General features: G+C 45.4%; 2 protein-coding genes across 2 annotated transcripts; one reads left to right on the plus strand and one right to left on the minus strand.

Moving 5' to 3' along the window:
• Positions 1-7,848: 7,848 nt before the first annotated feature.
• On the minus strand, positions 7,849-12,425 carry ftr14l (finTRIM family, member 14-like). Its single transcript, XM_035748539.2, has 8 exons — positions 11,920-12,425; positions 11,312-11,569; positions 11,024-11,119; positions 10,561-10,794; positions 10,090-10,249; positions 9,783-9,890; positions 9,006-9,142; positions 7,849-8,811 (listed from the first exon to the last, which is right to left on the minus strand). Exons 1-8 carry the CDS (start codon positions 12,082-12,084, stop codon positions 8,425-8,427), a joined length of 1,545 nt encoding a protein of 514 aa, XP_035604432.1. The 5' UTR covers positions 12,085-12,425; the 3' UTR covers positions 7,849-8,424.
• A 6,257-nt stretch (positions 12,426-18,682) lies between these two features.
• Positions 18,683-24,207, plus strand: LOC127909343 (toll-like receptor 4). The gene is made up of 3 exons (XM_052470262.1): positions 18,683-18,699; positions 22,687-23,117; positions 24,092-24,207. Exons 1-3 carry the CDS (start codon positions 18,683-18,685, stop codon positions 24,205-24,207), a joined length of 564 nt encoding a protein of 187 aa, XP_052326222.1.
• The last annotated feature ends 148 nt before the right edge of the window (positions 24,208-24,355 follow it).

The raw sequence follows: 24,355 nt of genomic DNA on the forward strand, positions 1-24,355 counted from the left end.
GACAAACTAGACATGTAACATAAAATGCCCACTCAGATCACACCCTGACCAAACAAAACATAGAAACATACAAAGCAAACTATAGTCACGGTGTGACAATTACTCTGGAGCACAGATGCCGCTTGAAGGAGGATGCTAGAATGATGGAGGCATGAGTGCTTCGTTGACTGTACTTCGTGTGGATTATGGTGCGCGGGACAAGGAATCTGGGGCTCAGGATGTTAACAAACAAGACCCCGAAGTATTCTGGTAAGGCAGATTGGGAAGCTTTTCATGCTTAGTTTGAACTGTTAGCTCATTTTTGGGGATGGTCGAATGAAGATAGGGCACTGCAGTTGGCTTTATGCCTCACGGATGATGCTCTGGTCTGTTTGATATTGATTAGCTCCTGAGGACAGATGTGATTATGGGGCTTTAGTGGGAGCATTGAGGAGGCGCTTTGGACAGTGTGTACGGGCTGCTGCGCTCCGAACTGAGAAATAGATGCAGGCATCCTGGAGAGCCACTACAGGTGCTAACTAATGACATTGAGAGCCTCTCTCGGCGGGCATATGCTCACATGCCCCCCTCTGTGCACAGCGAGCTAGCACAGGACCAGTTCATACAGGCGCTGTCTCCTACGGAGCTGCGCATACAGACCCAGCTGGTCTGCAGATAGTCTTGGGGATGGCTTTGGAGAGGGAGCTGGTGTGGGCTGGGGCTTCAGCTGGGGCTTGGGTGGGGGTGCAGGAAGACAGACCCACTGTGCGGGCAGGGGGCAGAGCAGCCCAGCGCTGGAAAAGCCTGCATGGGTGGCTGAAATGACTGAACTCATTTGTGCTGTGTCGCTACAGGCGGCATGAAACACACACTCTGGTCCCAGGGTCTGCTGGGGGTGTGGCCAGCGAGGCCATCTGTGCTGGGATTGCCCCATGTCCCCCAGAGCTCAGGGAAACGGCTCGGGGTCCGCATAGACCGGGTAGTGCGGACCCCTGGCTCTCTTTCCCAACCACCATCATCTTCAGGAGGAGACCACCGGCACAGACTGGGAAGCAAGGCTCCACTTTCCCCAGAAGCAGACGAGGGCAAGCTGATGGAGCCTGTTGTTGTGGTGGGCCGGACCTGTGCTGGGGACTTTTGTCATGTCCCTGTCACTGTGGAGGGGGTGCCCTGCTCTGCCCTGGTGGACACTGGGTCCACAGTAACCCTGGTGAGGCCGGATATTGTGCCAGGTTGGACTCCACAACTGTGCAGCTCCGCACAGTCACAGGTGAGCTGGCACCCATGAAAGGGAATAATGACTCTTGACAGTAGGGGGCAGGTCTGTGCGTCATTCTGTGTGGGTGGCGGCTGTGCAGGACCCTTGTATCCTGGGGTTGGACTTTCTTAGGAGCGCAGGTTGCCAGTTAGACCTAAATGGGGGCACAATGAGCTTCCAGGGAGGGCCGCCAGTCACCATGGCCCCCCCTAATGTCACATTTACTCAACCCAACACACCTTTTACTCCAACATTAAAGCAGAAGAGACTCATGGCTGTAACCCCTCCCCCACATCTGTGTGTTACATTCCCCCAGCTACCTCCACGACATATCCCTCCGTGAGCCCCAGCCCAGCTGCCCCAGATGGGAGAGGAGAGGACACTGTCTGCAATGAGGGAGATATGGGGGAGGTGGTCTTGACCCCGAGCAGCAGGAACGGTTGTGGCAGTTGCTGTTTGAATTCAGAGACAGCTTTGTGCTGAGTGAGGAAGAGGTGGGTCAGTCATCTGGTGCAGCATGAGATCGACACAAGTGATGCTCGGCCCATCAAGATGCGTCCCCGCCGTATCCCTCTGGCACACCAGGAGGTGGCAGACAAGGCTGTGTTGGAGGTGCAGAGGGCAGACTTCATCGAGCCCTCAGACATGGTTCCTAAGAAGGGGGGTAAGCTGAGCATCTGTGCGGACTACAGGCGGCTGAGTGAGGTAACCAGGAAGGAAACCTCGATGACATACTGGCCCATGGCAGCTCCTTACAGTCAGCCCTGGGGGCGCTACGGCGTGTGCTGGGGCGGCTGGCTGCCGCAGGTCTGAAGCTCCACAGAAGTGCCACTTCATGAGGAGTGAGGTGTCCTTCTTGGGTACCCGAAGTGGGGAAGGAGGGTATCAGTACCATGGAGGACATGGTAGGAGCTGTCCGAGACTGGCCCACCCCCACCGACCCGCGTCAGCTGAAGAGCTTCCTGCACCTGGCCTCGTACTACAGGAGGTTTGTATAGGGATTCTCAAGCGTCGCTGCTCCTCTGAACCACCTGCTGCCGAAGGACAAGGCCAGTTCTAACCGTGCCACTAATTAGTCTGACTTTAATTCCAGTTGATCTACAAACAAATAATTGATATGTTGAATTCACATCTCCATCTCAACCAAAATAAAAGTTAAAGAATATGACTAAATAAAATCAAACTTTAAATGCACTTTAAATAAAGTTTGATTAGATTTATTCCTATTCTTTAACTTAGATGTTTGGTTGAGATGGAGACATGAATCACAAATCAACTAATTAACTAATTTGTAGGCAAACTGGAATTAAAACCAGACTAATTAGTTGCACGGATCCAAGAAGAAGATACTTCTCCTTCAAATGTTGATATTTCGTTAAATTGACAGCCATACACAATTCAATATCCCTAAATATCAATACATTTGAAATCAGTCAGAGCTTGAAACCCTATTTTTAGTTGAATGCTGATGGTTTTGCAAATGCCATAGGCCAAAATAGCATAATTGATGATATATAGTGCATTTGGAAAGAATTCAGACCCATTAACTTTTCCTACATTTTGTTATGTTACAGGCTTATTCTAAAATTGATTTTTTTTTTATAAAACTCATAAATCTATACACAATACCCCATAATGACAAAGCAAAAACACGTTTTTAAAAGTGTATTAGAAATAACAAACTGAAATACCTTATTTACATAAGTATTTAGACCCTTTGCAATGAAACTCGAAATTGAGTTCAGATGCATCCTGTTTCCGTTGATCATCCTTGAGATGTTTCTACAACTTGACAGGAGTCCACCCGTGGTAAATTCAATTGATTCGACATCATTTGGAAAGGTCCGCACCTGTCTATATAAGGTCCCACAGTTGACAGTGCATGTCAGAGCAAAAACCAAGCTATGAGGTCGAAGGGATTGACGATAGAGCTCTGAGATAGGATGGTGTCGAGGGACAGATCTGGAGAAGGGTGCCAAAAAATGTCTGCCGCATTGAAGGTCCCCATGAACACAGTGGCCTCCATCATTCTTAAATGGAAGAAGTTTAGAACCGCCAAGACTCTTCCTAGAGCTGGCTTCTCGGCCAAACTGAGCAATCAGGGGAGAAGGGCCTAGGTCAGGGAGGTGACCAAGAACCCAATGGTCACTCTGACAGAGCTCCAGAGTTCCTCTGTGGAGATGGGAGAACCTTCCAGAAGGACAAACATCTCTGCAGGACTACCAATCAGGCCTTTATGGTAGTGACCAGACGGAAGCTACATCTCAGCAAAAGGCACATGACAGCTCGCTTGGAGTTTGCCAAAAGGTACCTAAAGGACTCTTAGACCATGACAAACAAGATTCTCTGGTCTTATAAAACCAAGATTGAACTCTTTGGTCTCAACGCCAAGCGTCACGTCTTGAGGAAACCTGACACCATCCCAATGGTGAAGCACGGTGGTGGCAGCATCATGCTGTGGGGACTTGAAGACCAGTCAGGATCAAGGGAAAGATGAACGGAGCCAAGTACAGAGAGATCCTTGATGAAAACCTGGGGCGAAGGTTCACCTTCCAACAGGACAACGACCCTAAGCACACAGCCAAGACAACGCAGGAGTGGCTTCGGGACAATGTCCTTGAGTGGCCCAGCCAGGGCCCAGACTTGAACCAGATCTAACATCTTTGGAGAGTCCTAAAAATAGCAGTGCAGGGACATTCCCCATCCAACCTGACAGATCTTGAGAGGATATGCAGAGAATAATGGGAGAAACTCCCCAAATACAGATGTGCAAGCTTGTAGCGTTATACCCAAGGAGTCTCAAGGCTGTATTCGCTGCTAAAGGTGCTTCAAAAAAATACTAAGAAAAGGGTCTGAATACTTATGTAAATATGATGTTTCAGTTTTTATTGTTAATACATTTGCAAACATTTCAACAAACCTGTTTTTGCTTTGTCATTATAGAGTATTGTGTGTAGATTGATGAGGGAATAAAACTATTCAAGCAATTTTAGAATACGGCTGTAACAAAACAAAATGTGGAAAAAGTCAAGGGGTCTGAATACATTCTGAATGGACTGTATGATGTATATTTCATTTTTTTATTTTTCAAAAATGTCTAAAAACCTGTTTTTGCTTTGTCATTATGGTGTATTGTGTGTAGATTGATTAGGGGAAAAAACGATGTAATACATTTTAGAATAAGGCTGTAACGTAACAAAATGTGGAACAAGTCAAGGGATCTGAATACTTTCCAAATGCTCTGTATGATTGATAAAGTCTGGTCACATTTCATTTGCCCTGTTAAACCAACTCTTTCGAATGACAGATAGAAACAGTGAATCTGTTTAGTTTTTAAGTGGAGATCTCTTAATAATCATTCTCACGATAACACATTGGTAATAGTAAGTGACAAATACTGTATCATAGCTAAGCAGGGCCAGGTTAAAACCTTGGATGGGAGCAGTGGCGATTTTAGCATGTAAATCTTGGTGGGGCAAAAAATCAGCGGAGCTTTGTCTGGCAACGAAACAGTTAATTCAGCCTAATTTACTGCCTTAAAAAAACATGGCTGACTTGCTTAAACAATGGTGGTTTCTACTGACAATTGAGATGTACAAATTATGGCATAAGAGGACAACAAACGGATATGAGGCAATACGTAATCAGTCATTTTGATTAAGACAATCAGTGAGCTAGGACGGACGTAGTCAATATAACTATTTGTTCACCACTTTTGAAATGTACAGCGACAGAATTCAGAACATGGGCCGTTCTTACAGTGTACTCCCTGTACATCAAGTCAGAACCGTAGGGGGCATATAAACAGACAATGAAAGCTCTTACAATGTTTGATGATTACATTTCTCAAAAACAGGTTATAGGCTACATGTGCACCACCAAGTCAGAAGAGTAGGCGAAGTTAAGAGGTGAAAATAGACCAAATTATAAGGGTGAGGCACATGGGCTACTAACAGCTTACTACACAACATACTCTTAGCATTACTTTCTTAGCTACAGTAAACATATCTCCCAGGCAAATTACATGATTTATGCAGCAGCATACAAGACATTTTTGGACTCGCCTTGTTGTGCTGTGCTCACTTGAACAGGAAGGTGGCGTGGGGGTCCTTCGTGGGCAAATTTTGTCATCAAACTTCATCATCAAAGTCTGGCATTCTCTGGATTTATGGTGCTTTCTAGACAACTGGGAGCTCGAACAAAAAAAATGGTTGAATCATGATGACATCAGTGATCTTTAGGTCATAGCTCAAGAAAGAGGCCTGAGTTCCCGATTTACAATTTCGAGTTGGATGAAAGTTCAAAACATATTTTCCCAGTCATAGCTTGTTTTTCCCGAGTTCCCAGTTGTCTTGAACTCACTAAAGTCAGATTTTGCAGTTCCAAGTTAACAGTTGTTTTGAGCGCGGCACAAATCATGCTTCATTGACAGCATGGCCAATGTTGAATGTTTATAATTTTAAACTAGGAAAAGACACCCTTAATCTTAGACTTGTGACCACATAGCCATTCCAATGAATAGCAGGCTAATGATTTCCCTGCAATACTTGCAGTTAACTATTGATTCCTTCCAAACCATTGTTGCAATTTGCAATTTCTAACTTGTTGTGTAATGTTTATGTCCAATGGCCGATGAGCACTGATACGTTTTGTCTATCATTTCTCTTCATTATTTATCTTCATGTGACAAGGATTAAAAAGTATTTGCCAGTAGATTGTCGACTTGATTCATGACTGCTAGCTAAGACTTTGAAGGTATGATGTTGACATGATCAGTCCAATCACAAAATGTGGGGCTCAAAACAGGTGGGTCTCTACCCTGAATGACGGGTCGCCAGTGGATGGGAGACCAAACGGTAGCTTTAGATAGATACGTTCTCTAGTCAGAGGTGCTGCCCAGCCTATAGTTGTTTTTTTTCGGATAGTGGCTATAAAGTTGAAAATCTGACTTGTATTAAAGGTACAAATTCAACATATTTGTCTATGTTGAAATTTAGTTACCATGATGACATAATCCTGTGGTTGAAATGTCACTCTCAAAGACAGCAGTTTATCATGCTAAAAAAATTCAAATCCAATGTAAAATGCTGGATCCATGGATATTTACAAGATGTTAACGAACACTGACATATAGATTAAGAATTCCAAAATAACAAACAAATAAGCCAAATGGCTCATATGCAGACACTAAGACCGGCTTCTAAGGTAGAGCACCTTAGACAGAGTGCCTATAACTTTGTCAAAGCATCAATCATTCCTCACACAGCTGAGTTAAAGAGAGCACTATGACTTCTCAATTCCCCTGGAATTACAAACCCAACCCCTAATACTGGGCCAATCCAATACGCACCTAAACAGGTAGGCTATTTCATAAATACCTTCACAATCAATAGCCTACTTCTCATAGTTATCATATTAATGGCGAATATATAATACATTTCAACATATCACAGCATATGTCACATTCTGACCTTTATTTCCTTTGTTTTGTATTTATTTAGTATGGTCAGGGCGTGAGTTGGGTGGGCAGTTTATGTTTGATTTTCTATGATTTGGGATGTCTATGTTAGTGGCTTGTGTCAGCACAGGTCTCATTTGTAGCTTCACGGTCGTCATTGGTTTATTGTTTTTGTATATGTTGCAGTGTTCAGTGTTTTCTTTATTAAAATTCACTATGAACACATACCACGCCGCATTTTGGTCCTCTGATCCTTCTTGCCTCTCCTCTTCAGATGAAGAGGAGGAAGACCGTGACAGCATAATAATACATAAACATTCATCAAATAAATAGGCAAACACACCTCAAGTAGAACATTCTAATTACTCAGCCCTCATTACTCAGCCCTCGTATATATATATAACTGAGTTTAAAAAAGCCTCATACAAACATAGTCTCTTTTTTGTAATTCAACGATATTGAAATCAATGTCATTTCCTATTTTTCTAAGTGTAGGCTGCCTACAGTCTGTCATTTTGGACTCAGTATATCTAGTGATGTTTAACAACATGTGCTTAATGATATGCCAGGTCTTGATTTACATTTACATTTTAGTCATTATAGGGTAGACTAAGCATTAGAATAAGCCACCACAATATTTGCAGCCGTAGGTGATAATATCTTTCAAGGAGCGGAGCCTTTGTCAGTATTGTGGAATAATTATAATGTTAAGGTACAATTTTACTTTCTTTCCGTCCTATCAGTATCGACTGTAGGCCTATGCCTCAATGATGTACTTAAAGTCAGGGAACGTTCTCTCTGCATGGTCTTTTGGGAAATGTTACAGCTTCGGCCTTTTTTTGCATTCAAACGTTCATGAGCCTAAATTCCATTGCTATTTGGAAACCGGGCCCAGGTCATTTGGTTCTTATTTTAGATGAAGAACATCGATAACACATTAATATGTTGTATAAATAAAGAAAATATCTGACATATTCCCATTTGAAGTTTTCTGTGCTTTTAAACAGTTGCAAGCGCAGTGGTAGACATTTGGGTGACAAACTAAACCAAAAATCGAATTGTTTTCTATTGGAATTTGGTTGTGCTTTTAGATGGTGGAAATCATAGTGATAACACATTGGAAATTCAATTAATTTTTGACTGTCTTTTTGAGTGATTTTTGGTTGTTAATTCATTTATTAACATCACAATCAAATATTACCCAATTCTCCATGTTGAAAGTACATTATGTGCCCAGTGGGAATACCATACGGTAGGGTCCACTTTTCTTACATTCATTATAATTATACAATATCTGATTATAATAAAAGGGAAAGAAAGGTAAGTAGTACAGGACAGAAAGGTCCAATAACATCCAACAGTAATGGTCTCACCGAACTGTCAGAGCAGATTCCGTCCCATCACTCATCTTAAAGCTTCTAAACATTTGCTTACTCTTTTCTCCTTTTTTTCTTCATAAAATACAAAACATTGTATCTCTCTGCAATTACATAGGTATTCAAATGTAATTCATCTATTGTAGTGACAGAATTATACACACTTTATAATGAGCATCAATCTATTTACAGGTACATTTCAAACAATATGCTCATACAGGGTGGCCTCCCTGTATGTAAGCATACAACAACTTCAAGAGGTCTGGACCTTTATGGCACAGATTTAGTGAGATTTCTCTGTAACCATAGGGTCGCTGGTTCAAGACCCCCATTTAGTGTTTCCCACTCAATCATTACACTAGTTTCACACTGGAACCAAAGCCCCACACACTGAAGGCAGGGTAGAGAGGCTCTATGAAGGTGGTCTGTACTTTGTGAAGGAGGTTCATGCTATCAGACACACTGTAAAATGCCAGAGTCCCCTTTATCTGGTCCACATACACTCCTACCCTTGAGGACCTGGGCTTGGCTATATCTGTGCTCTGGTTCTTGTGCACAAAGGAATATTTGTCCTCAGAGCAGTACAGGCTCCAGGACTTGTCGTTCCAACCCAGGCTGCATTCGTTGCTGTTGCCCTTGCGGTTGATGCTCTGAAAGGTGACGGCGATGTCTATCTCCGTTCCTCTCCAGTCCACCTCCCAGTAGCAGCGACTCCCTGACAGACCCTCCTTACACAGCAGCTGGGATGGAAGAGAGTTGAGTTGAATTGAATGAGTTTAGTTAATTGGATGTGAATCTGACTTTCTGCCCACCCACCATACAATGTAAAGCACTATGAGTGCTTTGACAAATATTATGTGAAACAATGAGAAAGCCCTATCCTTTCCTTGTCTAAGTCATGTGATGTCACACCTGAGCAAAAAAAGTTTCTTACCTGCTGCCAATGGTCGAACCTGTCTGGATGGTCTGGGTAGTTCTTGGGTTCGCTCATCATCTTGGCTACAGTGTTGCCCTCAGATAGGTACAGGTTGGGGTGGGCACTGTTGACATCCAGGGTCGGCTGGACCAGGTCTGGAACAGAGGGATAAAAGCTTTAGAATAGAAAGATAGACCAAACCAATAAATACTGTGGCAATTTCACGGGGGTGTCCCCAACCAGAACTTGAACGCAGGACCCTGAAGCTGTCAATCCAACACTTAACATTTACAGCAGGGGGTTTGAACAAGATAGACCAAACAATGACCAAACAAGGCCTACATCAGAGGAACTACCAGTGTGATATGCTGTTTAATTATGCTGTTGTTTCCTTATAGTTGCCGTGGAGTAACAACTTATAAAATGGAAGCTCCAGTTGCACTTCTCTCTTATTAAAAGAGAAGAAACTCTGTCCCGTGACACATGATTAGGTGTCAATATTGCGTAACTGTTTGTTCAATCATAAATGTTTCGTGTTTTTCCACCGCTGGGAGCGACACAGTTATGGATTGTTTTCACCTAACCTGTTCTGCAGGTAGACAGACTATCTCTGTAACTGTGGCACACTGGTTTCAATGCCAGTTTCATCCATCATGATAATGTGACCACAGGAAAGTCGTGTTACATTTACTTCCCTCCTTCAAATAAATATGAGTGTCTGCTGTTACAGGAGACAGGGCACAAATTGAAATAGACACACTGTTATTTAATAAAAAATGTGTTAAAATGACTCACATTTCTTGAAATCCTCTCTTGTCTTAGGTTCGGAATATTCTCTTGTCTTGGTTTCAAGTTCTTCTTGTGCCATATGTTCTAGTGGTTGGATAATGTGGACCTCTTTGACTGTGGAGACAGACAGACAGACCGCATTAATAAATATTTGATACAAACAAAAACAATTAAATAGCAAATAAATATGCTACTGTGAAAACGGAATGAATCAAAACACACATTTTCAAACATAGCATGACATACATCGTAAAGAATAACCAGAGCAAAGTCACCCAAAAATAAGAAATCACTATGTTTTGAGGTAACTCACCTGCTGAGGCGATTTTGCTGATTTCCGTCTTGTTTATTTCCTCCACTTGCACCTTCAACGCAGCGATGGCTCTCTTGGCTCCATCGAAGGAGTAGTATGGAACGACAGTGACATTGTTTAGATCCTCATACCCAGAGGGACCAGACAGAGACTGCCAGCTCTAGAGGAACGATGGAGAAAAGGTTGGAAAAGAGGAGCATGATGATGAATTTGAGCAATTCAGTTAAATAGCCACATTGATGATACAACATAATTACGTTAATTAATTAAGCTGAAATTGAGTTTGAAGTAAATTGAAAGGACAGGTGAAACAATGTGGTTTCAATCCACTTCTGCCCAGTATACATTTAGTGCCTCGAGGGAAGTCTGATGCTCCAGCTTCATCATGTTCCTGTGCCAGTTCCAGTAGCCAAGTGAATACAAGACTATGAAATCTGGCAGTGTGAGACTGTAACTGTACATTATACCAACCTGAAGGAAGTGTATGTGGTCATCAGTGTGGGAGAGTTTCTCCAGGTCAGTGTGTTTCTTCCTCAGCAGAGTTATCTCTTCATTCAGACGGTCCAACAGTCCCTCAGCCTGGATCACTGTGGTCTTCTCCTGGGCTCGCACCAGCTCCCTCACCTCTATGTACCTTCTCTCTATGGAGCGCAGCAGCTCTGTGAAGATACGTTCGTTCTCATCCAACACCGCCTGTGCAGAGTGCTGTATGGGGGTAACAGAGGGAGAGATAATAGAGCGGGAGTAAATGAAAGAAGGGACATGTAAGCAAGAAAGAGGGAGGGGAAAAAGGGGAGGTTAAAGAGAGTGGGACATCCCCAGTTTGTTAGGAATAGTCTCTTACGAGTTTTGTGGGGGTTTACTGATGTGATTTAAAATAATACGCTCTCCCACCCACTGCTTGCATGCAAAGTTTCATAATGTTTTAACCCACTTTGACTGACTCCACAGCCTGGCGAAGGTCTGTCCACTTCTTCACTCTCTGATCAATCCTCTGCTGAGACTTCATTAGAGTGGACCCCAGCTGTTTCTGTAGGGGACAACGTTGACACAATGTTATAGGAGCATCAACATATGAACCAGGCCTATGATGGATGTCATAATGTCTTAAGTAGTATCTGTTATAAAGGCTTTATGAATGCATATGGTGTGTAAAAAAAGACCAGCTGTCTGAGGCTTTTTTAATGGGGCCTAGAGTATGGTATTACTAAAACTCACATACTTGTTTCTCAATCCTCTCGGTGCCAGCCGGCACAGTGTCGTGGCGCTTGTGTTCATCCATCATGCAGAGGACACAGACTGAGGTCTGGTCTGTGCGGCAGAACACCTCCAGCAGCTTGTCGTGCTGGGCACAGATCTTCTCCCTCATCTGGCCCGTAGCCTTCACCAGCTTGTGTTTCATCAAGGCTGGGTACTCATAGTGGGACTGGAGGTGGGTCTCACAGTAGGAGGCCAGACACAGTAGGCAGGACTTCACAGCCTTAAGAAGAAGACGACACAACACAGGTTTTATATGACACTTTTACAGAACCTAAAGACACTTTACAATATAAGAAATAAACAAAACAATGTCGAAAAATGTTATGGGGTAGCAGGTCATCTACAGTATAGCGTTTAAGTGTGTTGGGCCAGTAACCAAAAGGTCACTGGTTTGAATCCCCGAGCTGACTAGTTGAAAAATATACCGTTGTGCCCTTTAGCAAGGCACTTAACCCTAATTGCTCCTGTAAGTCGCTCTGTGTAAGAGCATCTGCTAAATTACTCTATTATGTATTATTATGTAAAAATATTTTATAAACGTTTTTTCACCAAAATAAAATAAAACCAAACCTTTTGTTTCCGAGTGGTGCAGAAGTCACAAAGGACATCGCCTGGCATGGAGGTTTTGGGCTGAGCCTGGGAACTCAGGGTAGTGGAGCGCCTTTGGGCCTGCCCTCCCAAAGTACTGTACTTGCTGGTAATGTCCAGGTCCAAGGTACTGGCACGACGAGACATCTCTCCTGGGACAAGTAGTAGTCAGATCCTCAGGTAGAAGTGAGATCCCTAAAGGTGAGGTCCTCAGGTGAGATCCACAGGTAAATGAGCAGTACAGATTTAAAAGGGGGTGTCAGAAGGTTAAAGTGAGGTCTAAAGATTAAATCCACAGGTAAAAGTGTGACAGACAAGTAAAAGGTTAAAGTTGAGTTTCCACATTTAAATTGGGTGAGATCAGCAGGTGGAGAATGTTCACATATGTAGGAGATGGGATCCGTAGGTAAAAGTGAAATCCACAGAGATAGATGTTGACAAGTGGTTGGTTTCAGTGAAACTGTGTGACTGGAATGTATGTGCTTGAGAGAGAGAGAGAGAGAGAGAGAGAGAGAGAGAGAGAGAGAGAGAGAGAGAGAGAGAGAGAGAGAGAGAGGGAGAGATTGTCAGTAATGAAGCCTGGTCACTGGGCTAAACCAGTCCTCCTGGTTGGATGTTTAAAGGCTGGAGAGGTGTGGCTCTTCACTGCACACAGGTGTTGCATTTCACAAAAAGATAGGCGAGCACAAAGGAATTTAAAGCAGAGGGAAGTTTCAACAAGGAAGACACTAAAACAAGGTGTTATTTCACAAAGAATGATCAGTAAGTTGGCTAGCTAACACCTATAAATAACTTCCTTTTATGGTTTGTAAAGGAAGAAGCCAAAGTTCAATATACTGAGAGAATCTGTCAATTATACCATGCCCAACTGTCATGCCCTGACCTTAGAGAGCTGTTTTATTTCTCTATTTGGTTAGGTCAGGGTGTGATGTGGTGTGGGCATTCTACGTTCTATTTTCTATGTTTTGTATTTCTTTGTTTTGGCTGGGTATGGTTCTCAATCAGGGACAGCTGTCTATCATTGTCTCTGATTGGGAACCATACTTAGGCAGCCATTTTACCCACCTGTCTTTGTGGGTAGTTAACTTTGTTTGTGGCACTTAGCCCTGTTGAGCTTCACGGTCGTTTTCTTGTTTTGTTGGCAACATTTATCTTAAATAAAAATAAATGTATGCTCACCACGCTGCACCTTGGTCCTCTTCTTCAGACGCCCGTGACACCAACTAAAATTGATAAATTACAGGAAACTGATCCAGTTTCATGTTAAACTTCTATTCAGATGAATGCTTCATTCATGCAACCACATTGTAACGAGTGTGCTGAGAGTCAGGAAGCAAGTGCAGAGAGTGAGTGATTTATTAAATAAATGCAACTAAATACAAAACAAGAAACACAAACAATGCACAGACATGACACTGGAACAGAAACAATAATGCCTGGGGAAGGAACCAAAGGGATTGACATATATAGGGCAGGTAATCAAGGAGGTGATGGAGAAGGAGCACACGTGACACACTATGAGATCAAAACATCCCTTCATTCTGAAAGTGTTCATCCACAGGAAAAGGAGGACCAAACTCCTTGGTGTCCACATCACCAACAAACCATCATGGTCCAAACACACCAAGACAGTCGTGAAGAGGGCACGACAAAACCTTTTCCCCCTCGGAAGACTGAAAAGATTTGGCATGGGTCCCCAGATTATTTTACATTGTTACATTGCTGCTACTCTCTGTTTATCTATGCATAGTCACTTGACCCCTACCTACTTGTACAAATTACCTCAACTAACCTGTACCCCGCACATTGACTTGGTACCGGTACGTCCTGTATTGCTATTTAATTTTTTACTTTAGTTTATATAGTAAATATTTTCTTACCGCTATTTCTTGAAATGCATTGTTGGTTAAGGGCTTGTAAGTAAGCATTTCACCTGTTGTATTCGGCACGTGACTATTTTCATTTGATTTGATTTGTCCACTGCTGTCTCCCAGGCAGCGTTTACACAGTCTTTTGAGCAATCACATCAGATCTTTTGACATCAGATCTTTTTCAGGGCCAATCTAAATTCGTCAAAACACCAATTAGTGAACAAAAATAAAATAATTGGGCTGCCTGTCTAAACACAGCTCTAGTGTTTATAGCTGTATGTCTGTATTGCATAATTACACATGACTGTGTAACGAGGTAAACCAAAGACACATTTCAAGAACATCCTCTTTGAGTAAACCCCACAGTCAATGTGGAAAATGTCAAGATATTGAAAGTTTCTTCAAGTGCAGTCACATAAACCATCAAGAGCTATGATGAAACTGGCTCTCATGGAATTTATGAGGGTTACCAGCCTCAAAAATTGCAGCCCAAATAAATGCTTCAGAGTTCAAGTAACAGACATATCAGAAGAGACTGTGTGAATCAGGCTTTCATGGTCCAATTGCTGCAAAGAAACTACTACTAAAGGACACCAATAAGAAGCAGAGACTTGCTTGGGCCAAGAAAATCGAGCATTGGACATTAGACCGGTGGAAATCTGTCCTTTGGTCTGATCAGTCCACATTTGAGATTTTTGTTGGATGAAACAGGCTGCTATGTCTTTGTGAGATGCAGAGTAGGTGAACGGATGATCTCCGCATGTGTGGTTCCCACAGTGAAGCATGGAGAAAGAGGTGTGATGGTGCTTTGCTGGTGACACTGTTGGTGATTTATTTAAGATTCAAGCCACAATTAACTATCATGGCTACCACTGCATTCTGAAGTGATACGCCATCCCATCTGGTTTGCGCTTAGTGGGACTATCATTTGTTTTTCAACAGCACAATGACCCAACACACCTCCATGCTGTGTAAGGGCTATTTGACCAAAAAGGAGAGTGATGGAGTGCTACATCAGATGACCTGGCCTCCACAATCACCCGACCTCAACCTCAAAAATTTACCTAAAGAATGTAGATGGTTTGGGATGAGTTGGACCGCAGAGTGAAGGAAAAACAGCCAACAAGTGCTCAGCATATGTGGGAACTCCTTCAAGACTGTTGGAAAAGCATTCCAGGTGAAGCTGGTTGAGAGACTGCCAAGAATGTGCAAAGCTGTCATCAAGGAAAAGGGTGGCTGTGTAGTGGTGAACATAGAATAAATCTTGGTGTACTCCACTACACGCGAGCAACATGTCTCTCATGTCAGGTCTGTTTTGAATAGGCTGATAAAGCTTCACCCCAATGTCAAGGCGGAGAAGTGCCTTTTCTACCAGCAGGCGGTCTCCTTCCTGGGCTATCGGATATCCACCGTGGGAGTGGAGATGGAAGAGCAGAGGATCAGTGCAGTACAGTCATGGCCTGTTCCATCCAACATAAATGCGGTGCAGCGCTTCCTAGGTTTTGCCAACATTAGGGGTTTCAGCACAGTGGTGGCCCCTCTCACCTCCCTCCTGAAGGGAGGTCTTCGACAGCTGAGCTGGACTGAGGCCAACTGAGGCCAAATGCTCAAGGAACGTTTTACGAACGCGCCCGTCCTGGCTCATCCTGACCCATTTCTGCCCTTCGCCGTGGAGGTAGATGCCTCCGAGGTTGGAGTAGTGGTTGTTCTCTCCCAACGCACTAGATCGCCGCCTAGACTCCATCCATTTGCCTTCTACTCACGGATGCTGTCTCCCACAGAGCAGAATTACGACGTGGGGAGCCGTGAGTTTCTGGCCGTCAAGAAGGAGCTGAAAACATGGCGGCACTGACTGAAGGGTGCTCAACTCCCATTCCTGGTTTGGACGGACGACCGGAACCTAGAGTATATTCAAGCAGCGAAGAGGCTGAACCCGCGTCAGGCCAGGTGGGCCATATTCTTCGCCAGGTTTGACTTTACCCTCACCAACCAGCCGGGATCTAAGAAAGTAAAGACCGATGCGTTGTCCCGGGTGCATGACACAGAGGATCGGGGGGAGAAAGGGACACCAATTATTCCCCTGTACCGCATTGTGGCTCCTGTCATTTTGAATGTGGACGCGGACATCCATCGAGCCCTTCGACAGGAGCCCTCACCTGCCCACTGTCCCGAGGGGGGACCTACATGCCCTCTGATGTGCGGGACCGTCTCCTCGCCTGGGCACACACAGCACCTCTGCCGGGGCACCCAGGTATAGCCCGTACTATCGGCTGTCTCTCCAGCAAGTACTGGTGGCCCACCTTGGCCCAGGACGTCCGGGTTTACGTCTCTTCCTGCTCCACCTGCGCACAGAGCAAGACACGAGACACCTCCCCTATGGCAAACTCCACCCGCTGCCGGTTCCACAACGACCCCGGTCCCCTCTCTCTGTGGACTTTTGTCACAGACCTTACCCCCTCGGAGGAGCACGCCACCATCCTGGTCGTTGTGGACCGGTTTTCCAAAGCCTGACGTTTGATTCCTCTGCCTGGTCTCCCTACGGCCATTCACACCGTGGAGGCTCTCTTCTCTCACGTCTTCCGGTACTATAGGATCCCAGAGGACATCGTGTCTGACCGTGGTCCTCAGTTCATCTACCGTGTCTGGAAGGCCTTCATGGAACGACTGGGTGTCATGGTCAGCCTCACCTCTAGGTACCGCCCCCAATCAAATGGGCAGGTGGAAAGGGTACATCAGGAACTGGGTAGGTACCTTCGTAGTTACTGTCAGGACTGGCTGGGGGAGTGGGCTGCATTTCTGCCTTGGGCAGAATACACACAATCTCCCACCATCACTAACCTCACACCCTTTCAGTGTGTCCTAGGCTATCAGCAGGCCCTGACACCCTGGCACCGGAGTCAGATCGAGGCTTCTGCGGTGAGCGATTGGTTCCGGCATGCCGAGGAGGTATGGAACACAGCGCACACCCGTCTCCAGCGCGTCGTTCTCCAGCAGAAGGCATAGGCCAATTGTCACCACAGTTTGGCCCCGGTCTTTCAAAGTCCTGAGGAGTGTCAATGAAGTGATGTACAGATTACAGCTCCCCGTCAATTACCGTATCTCACCCTCATTTCATGTATCTCTCCTCCGGCCGAGGCCAGCTGGTCCCTTGGCTAGTGCTGGACCCCACGATGCACCTCCCCACCCCCACTTGGACTTCGAGGGGGCCCCGGCCTCCTGCTTCCGCAGCCTGTTGGACTCATGGCGTCGTGGGGGTCTGTCAGAGGAAGGCCCTAAAATTGTCAAAGACCCCAGCCACCCCAGTCATTGAAATACCGGAGTGCCAAGTAGGACAGTACCTAGTTGGTCAGAAGACTGTTCTCTCATTCGAGACTTACCTGGTCCCCGACAGGGAGGGGTACGGTCCGTCAAGTTCCTTAATTTCCACATCAACAACAAACTAGAAGAGCAGTGCTGGGTTCCGGCGCTGGACGTCCTGGACTGTTCTCTCATTCGAGACTTGGGGAAAACAGAGGGTTAAATAATGAACATGTAATTGGGGAACTGAAACCAGGTGTGTGAAAAACAAAGACAAAACAAATGGAAAATGTCACTTAACTATAAAGTGGATCGGCGATGGCTAGAAGGCTTGTGCAGAGGAGTCAGGCACGACAGCAGAGATGAGTAACAAAAGGAACTTTACTCAAAAATTCTAAATACATGAAGTAACACCAAGCCCACAAACACCGGACTTAGAATAAACAAACACGCACAAAAACCATGGGGAACAAGGAGAGGGACCGACAAAACAAATGGAAAATGAAAAGTGGATCGGCGGAAACGTCGACACGAACAAGGAGAGGGACCTCGGGGACGACCCGGAGGACGAGGTGCAGGGCGATCCGGATGGAGATGGTGGAAATCCTGCAGCAACGAAGGGTCCAAAACGTCCTCCACTGGCACCCAGCATCTCTCTTCCGGACCATACCCCTCCCAGTCCATGAGGTACTGAAGGCCCCTCGCCAGACGCCTCGAGTTCAATATGGCTCGAACAGCATACACTATGGCCCCCTCGATGTCCAGAGGGGGAGGAGGAGCCTCCCGCACCTCAGACTCCTGGAGTGGACCAGACACCACTGGCCTGAGGAGAGACACATGGAACGAGGGGTTAATACGGTAATCTGGGGGAAGCTGTAACCTATAACATACCTCGTTCAGTCTCCTCAGGACTTTGAATGCCCCACAAACCGCGGACCCAGCTTCCGGCAGTGCAGGCGGAGGGGCAGGTTTCGGGTCGAGAGCCAGACCCGGTCTGTAGTCTGTAGGACCGTAGGGAGACCGAGCAAAGGAAGGAGACGGCAGAGAACCGATCCACAATGACCAGGATCGTGGTGTTACCCTGTGAGGGAGGAAGATCCGTGAGGAAATCCACCAATAGGTGGGACCATGGCCGTTGTGGAACGGATAAGGGCTGTAACTTCCCTCTGGGCAGGTGCCTAGGGGCCTTGCACTGGGCACACACCGAGCAGAAGGAAACAGACACCCTCACCTCCTTGGCCAAGGTGGACCACCAGTACTTCCCACCAAGACAATGCACTGTCCGACCGATGCCAGGATGACCAGAAGAGGGTGACGCGATCAAACGGTCGCGGACAGCAGACGGAACGTACAGACACCCAGCTGGACACTGTGGGGGAGTGGGCTGTGTACGTAACGCCCACTCGATGTCTGCGTCCAGCTCCCACACCAACGGCGCCACCAGGAAAGAAGTCGGAAGTATGGGAGTGTGATCCATGGACCGCTCCTCTGTGTCATACATCCGGGACAGTGCGTCTGCCTTAGCGTTCTGGGAACCTGGTCTGTAGGACAAGGTGAAAACAAAACGGGTAAAGAACATGGCTCACCTTGCCAGGTGAGGGTTCAGTCTCCTCGCCGCCTGGATGTACTCCAGATTGCAGTGGTCAGTCCAGATGAGGAAATGGGTGTTGAGCCCCCTCAAGCCAATGTCTCCACGCCTTCAGAGCCTTGACAACAGCTTACAGCTCCCGGTCCCCCACATCATAGTTTCGCTCCACCGGGCTGAGCTTCTTCGAAAAGAAAGCACAGGGGCGGAGCTTTGGTGGCGTACCCGAGCGCTGAGAGAGCTCTGCTCCTATCCCAACCTCGGACGCATCCACCTCCACTATGAACGCCAAAGAGGGATCCGGATGAGCCAGCATGGGAGCCGAGGTAAACAGAACCTTCCGGTGACCAAAAACCCTGTCCACCTCAGCCGACCACTGCAGTCGCACCTGTCCCCCATTCAGCAGTGAGGTAATGGGAACCGCTACCTGACCAAAACCCTGGATAAACCTCCGGTAGTAGTTGGAAAACCCTTGAAACCGCTACACTTTACCGTGGTGGGAGTCGGCCAATTATGCACGGCTGAAATGCGCACACTCTCCATCTCCACACCTGAAGTAGAAATGCGGTACCCTAGGAAGGAGATGGACTGTTGGAAGAACAGACATTTCTCAGCCTTGACGTACAAGTCATGCTCCAACAGTCGACCAAGCACCCTGCGCACCTGTGACACATGCTCGCCGTGTGTAGCGGAGTATATCAGAATGTCATCAATATACACCACTACACCCTGCCCATGAAGGTCCCGGAAAATCTTGTCTACAACTGCCTGGAAGACTGATGGGGCATTCATCAACCCGTACGGCATGACGAGGTAGTCATAGTGCCCTGAGGTGGGTGATTAAGAAGCCACTTCTCTCCAGGAAAAACATCAGGGACAGACTGATATTCTGCAAAAGGTACAGGGATTGGACTGCTGATGACTGGGGTAAAGTCATTTCTCTGATGAATCCCCTTTCTGATTGTTTGGGGTATCCAGAAAAAAGCTTGTCCGGAGAAGACAAGGTGAGCGCTACCATCTGTCCTGTGTCATGCCAACAGTAAAGCATCCTGAGACCATTCATGTGTGGGTTGCTTCTCAGCCAAGGGAGTGGGCTCTCTCACAATTTTGCCTAAGAACACAGCCATGAATAAAGAATGGTACCAACACATCCTCCGAGAGCAACTTCTCCCAACCATCCAGGAACAGTTTGGTGATGAACAATAACTTTTCCAGCATGAATGAGCACCTTGCCATAAGGCAAAAGTGATAACTAAGTGGCTCGGGGAACAAGACATTAATATTTTGGGTCCATGGCCAGGAAACTCCCCAGACCTTAATCCCATTGATAATTTGTGGACAAACAAAACCCCACAAATTCTGGCAAACTCCAAGCATTGATTATGCAAGAATGGGCTGCCATCAGTCAGGATGTGGCCCAGAATTTAATTGAAAGCATGCCAGGTCTTGCAGAGGTCTTGAAAAAGAACGGTCAACACTGCAAATATTGACTCTTTGCATCAATGTCATGCAATTGTCAATAAAAGCCTTTGACACTTGTGAAATGCTTATAATTATACTTCAGTATTCCTTAGTAACATCTGACAAAAATATCTAAAGACACTGAAGCAGCAAACTTTGTGGAAATTCATATTTGTGTCATTCTCAAAACTTTTGGTACAGTAGTTATTGCCAAAATAATGAAAACAGTGGCCATTTTAGTCAACTAAAAGCCGGTTCATTTTAGTCACATCACATTTGTATTGCCTCATTAACCTATAGTAAACATAAATCACTGACTTCCATGTGCACAAACAAACATAGCCTTGTCCTACCAACATATTTGTCTGCATAACATCCTATTCCACAGAAATATGACAAACATATATAAGAAACAAATATCTGGCCATGTAATTTCCTAATTCAGCTTACATAGATATTGCACATTACATACAACACAAACAGACACACACAAGCGCAGAGAGAGAGATTCACGATCATGAGATGGTGCTGCAAAGTATTGGCAAAATAAACTCAGCAAAAAAAGAAATGTCCCCTTCAGGACCCTGTCTTTCAAAGATAATTCGTAAAAATCCAAATAACTTTGCAGATCTTTATTGTAAAGGGTTTAAACATGATTTCCCATGCTTGTTCAATGAACCATAAACAATTAATGAACATGCACCTGTGGAACGGTCGTTAAGACACTAACAGCTTACAAACGGTAGGCATTGAGGTCACAGTTATGAATACTTAGGACACTAAAGAGGCCTTTCTACTGACTCTGAAAAACACCAATTGAAAGATGCCCAGGGTCCCTGCTCATCTGCATAAATGTGCCTTAGGCATGCTGCAAGGAGGCATGAGGACTGCAGATGTGACCAGGGCAATAAATTGCAATGTCCGAACTATGAGATGCCTAAGACAGCACTACAGGGAGACAGGACGGGCAGGTGATCGTCCTCGCAGTGGAAGACCACGTGTAACAACACCTGCATAGGATTGGTACATCCGAACATCACACCTGCGGGACAGGTACAGTATGGCATCAACAACTGCCCGAGTTACACCAGGAACGCAATCCCTCCATCAGTGCTCAGACTATCCGCAATAGGCTGAGAGAGGCTAGACTAAGGGCTTGTAGGCCTGTTGTAAGGCAGGTCCTCACCAGACATCACCGGACTGGCAAAAAGTGCTCCTCACTGACGAGTCGCGGTTTTGTTTCACCAGGGGTGATGGTCGGATTCGCGTTTATCGCCGAAGGAATGAGCATTACACCGAGGCCTGTACTCTGGAGCAGGATCGATTGAGGTGGAGGGTCCATCATGGTCTGGGGCGGTGTGTCACAGCATCATCGGACTGAGCTTGTTGTCATTGCAGGCAATCTCAACGCTGTGTGTTACAGGGAAGACATCCTCCTCCCTCATGTGGTTCCCTTCCTGCAGGCTCATCCTGACATGACCCTCCAGCATGACAATGCCATCATCCATACTGCTCGTTCTCTGCGTGATTTCCTGCAAGACAGCAATGTCAGTGTCCTGCCATGGCCAGCGAAGAGCCCGGATCTTAATCCCATTGAGCATGTCTAGGACCTGTTGGATCGGAGGGTGAGGGCTAGGGCCATTCCCCCCAGAAATGTCCGGGAACTTGCAGGTGCCTTGGAGGAAGAGTGGGGTAACAACTCACAGCAAGAACTGGCAAATCTGGTGCAGTCCATGAGGAGGAGATGCACTGCAGTACTTAATGAAGCTGGTGGCCACACCAGATACTGACTGTTACTTTTGATTTTGACCCCCCTCTGTTCAGGGACACATTATTCCATTTATGTTAGTCACATGTCTGTGGAACTTGTTCAGTTTTTTTCTCAGTTGCTGAATCTTGTTATGTTCATACAAATATTTACACATGTTAAGTTTGCTGAAAATAAACGCAGTTGACAGTGAGAGGACATTTCTTTTTTTGCTGAGTTTAGTATGGGTTGCACCTCTGTCACTTGGTCACGTCATTGTCATTATTATTGTTATCAGAATTCCACAGCCACACTGATGTCCAAAAGTAGAATGGGAGGTAATGACTGTTTCGGCCAGTGATGTAGTATAGTCACTTAACCTTGAGTCCGAATCGAGTCCTAAGTCCCCTGTGTTCGAGTCCGAGTCACCAATGGTCGAGTCACAAGTCGAGTAAATGCTTTGCTATCCATTTTCCTTTCTTTCTATGCCACCAAATGTTTAAATATAGGTTACTGGTAATGTTACCAGGTCCACGTTCAGTTATAAAATGTTGTTGAACGTTGCAGATAGAAATTAACAGAAAAACAACAGTCAGCTTATTATCTGTTTCAACAGTAGGCCTACTATTAGCTTAGGTTGACCTGACTGTAAAAGACCAATATGGGATTTATCATTAGATCATTCAGAGTGTGTCACTGTTTCTCATATAGTTTTCACATATAATTTTTGACACAGGGCGCCTTTCATTCATTTATTTGGTACAATTTGAGTATACCCACTTCTCCAGGCACCACTACACCATTGCTCCCATTCAATTGTGCCTCCACGAGCGGGACTTTGAAGTGGGTAAGTCTACCACCTCCAACATCATAGACGAGGACATTATGGGTAGCCGCAAGGTCATTATGGAAGTGTCGCGCCACTTCATCAACAGCGCATGGTGTCGCTTTGAGTTTGATGTAGCTCAGTCCTGGCTGGTGCTGAAGGGCAACCCTATCATCACCATCATCATCATCATACTGGGGGATGTGGAGAAGAGGACCAAGAAAATGTTTGAGCTCCACAAATACTTGAAGAGGAACACTTGCCTGAAATGGAGGGACAACCCCATCAGCAGCATGAGATTCTGGAGTCACCACAGGAAGGCTGTCATCTCAAAGACAATAAACTGGTTCTGCATGTCATCATTTTCTGTGTCACATGCTCAGATATTGAGAAGTGAGTCTTTTAAGTTCCTAACCCTTTACTTAGGTTATACATTTAACATCAATTAATTGTATAATGACTTTTTTGATACAATAGATTATTCAGTGATACAGTGCTTTATATCAGACTGTACTCACTGCAGTACTGCACATATGTACCTCCATTTTGTAATTTGTTGACTTACGACAATGTGATTGTAAAAAGGCATGACTGCTTATTCTTCTCTACATATATTCACGTGGTCCAACTGCATTATTTCGAATAAACACATGGGAATTTACAAACACTCTCCCTTTTTGCTCAGTTAACTACAGAATGCTGTTTTAATTCTCCGAGAGCAGTTTGACTACCAGAGAAATATGAAGTCCATAATATAGGCCAAGCAGGAGGATGAGAATTGTGGAAATCATGCATCTTCCTGTTCTGTGAATGGCCTCATTGTCCTGGCACTGTAATACAAATGCTTCCATTTATAAGACAACGCCTGCAGTGAATGCATGCAAATACAGGGACGTCCGGAGTCATTGACACCAAACCTATAGCTATCGGATTTCATATATCAGATTGGTTGTTGTTTACAGGCAAGAATGTTGATGGTCTGAATAGTAAATACTTCCATTGGAAAAAAAGTTCATGAAAAATACATCAAATTACATACACAAAATCTGATTTTTTTGTTTGACGTGACTCGCCTACAGACAGAGGGCTCTAGCAGCTGATTTACCATAGACACACACATCAAGTGCCAAAAAATGTGTGTGTGAGAAAGATAACGTGTGACAGAGAACAACCCATTAGAGAGCTGGCCACCCCTGCAGAGATGCCAGTAGAACAGTCCACCTCAAATCCTGACCATAGCCTCGACATCACAGCAGGACAGATAAATTAAGCCCAGGGGATCCCACCCCCTGTCAGCCCCCCTGTAAGCCCTCCTGACAACCCCTCCAAAAATGTCCTCATGTGTGCTACCTATATGCCCCCAGTAGAATCCCCATACTTTAATGAAGACAGCTTCTCCATCTTAGAGAGGGAGATCAACCATTTCCAGGCCCAGGTACATGTACTAGTCTGTGGCGCCCTAAATGGCAGAATTGGACAATAACCTGACACTCTCAGCACACAGGAAACAAACACCTACCTGGAGGTGACAGTATTCCCTCCAAAATATGCCCCCCCTCGACACAACTACGACAAAACAACCAACAAAAATGGGTCAAAACTCCTGCAGCTCTGTCACAAGCTGGGTCTGT

Source organism: Oncorhynchus keta, chromosome 2 (assembly GCF_023373465.1).
Source record: "Oncorhynchus keta strain PuntledgeMale-10-30-2019 chromosome 2, Oket_V2, whole genome shotgun sequence".
Taxonomy (NCBI): Eukaryota; Metazoa; Chordata; class Actinopteri; order Salmoniformes; family Salmonidae; genus Oncorhynchus; species Oncorhynchus keta.

Coding starts and splice junctions, on each gene's coding strand:
- LOC127909343 (XM_052470262.1), top strand. Junction 23,118..24,091: donor ACATGCTCAGATATTGAGAA/GTGAGTCTTTTA, acceptor TGCCCCCAGTAG/AATCCCCATACTTTAATGAA.
- ftr14l (XM_035748539.2), bottom strand. CDS start 12,084: ATGTCTCGTCGTGCCAGTACCTTGGACCTGGACATTACCAGCAAGTAC. Junction 10,795..11,023: donor AGGCTGTGGAGTCAGTCAAA/GTGGGTTAAAAC, acceptor ACCCCCATACAG/CACTCTGCACAGGCGGTGTT. Junction 9,891..10,089: donor CAGCAAAATCGCCTCAGCAG/GTGAGTTACCTC, acceptor CTGTCTCCACAG/TCAAAGAGGTCCACATTATC.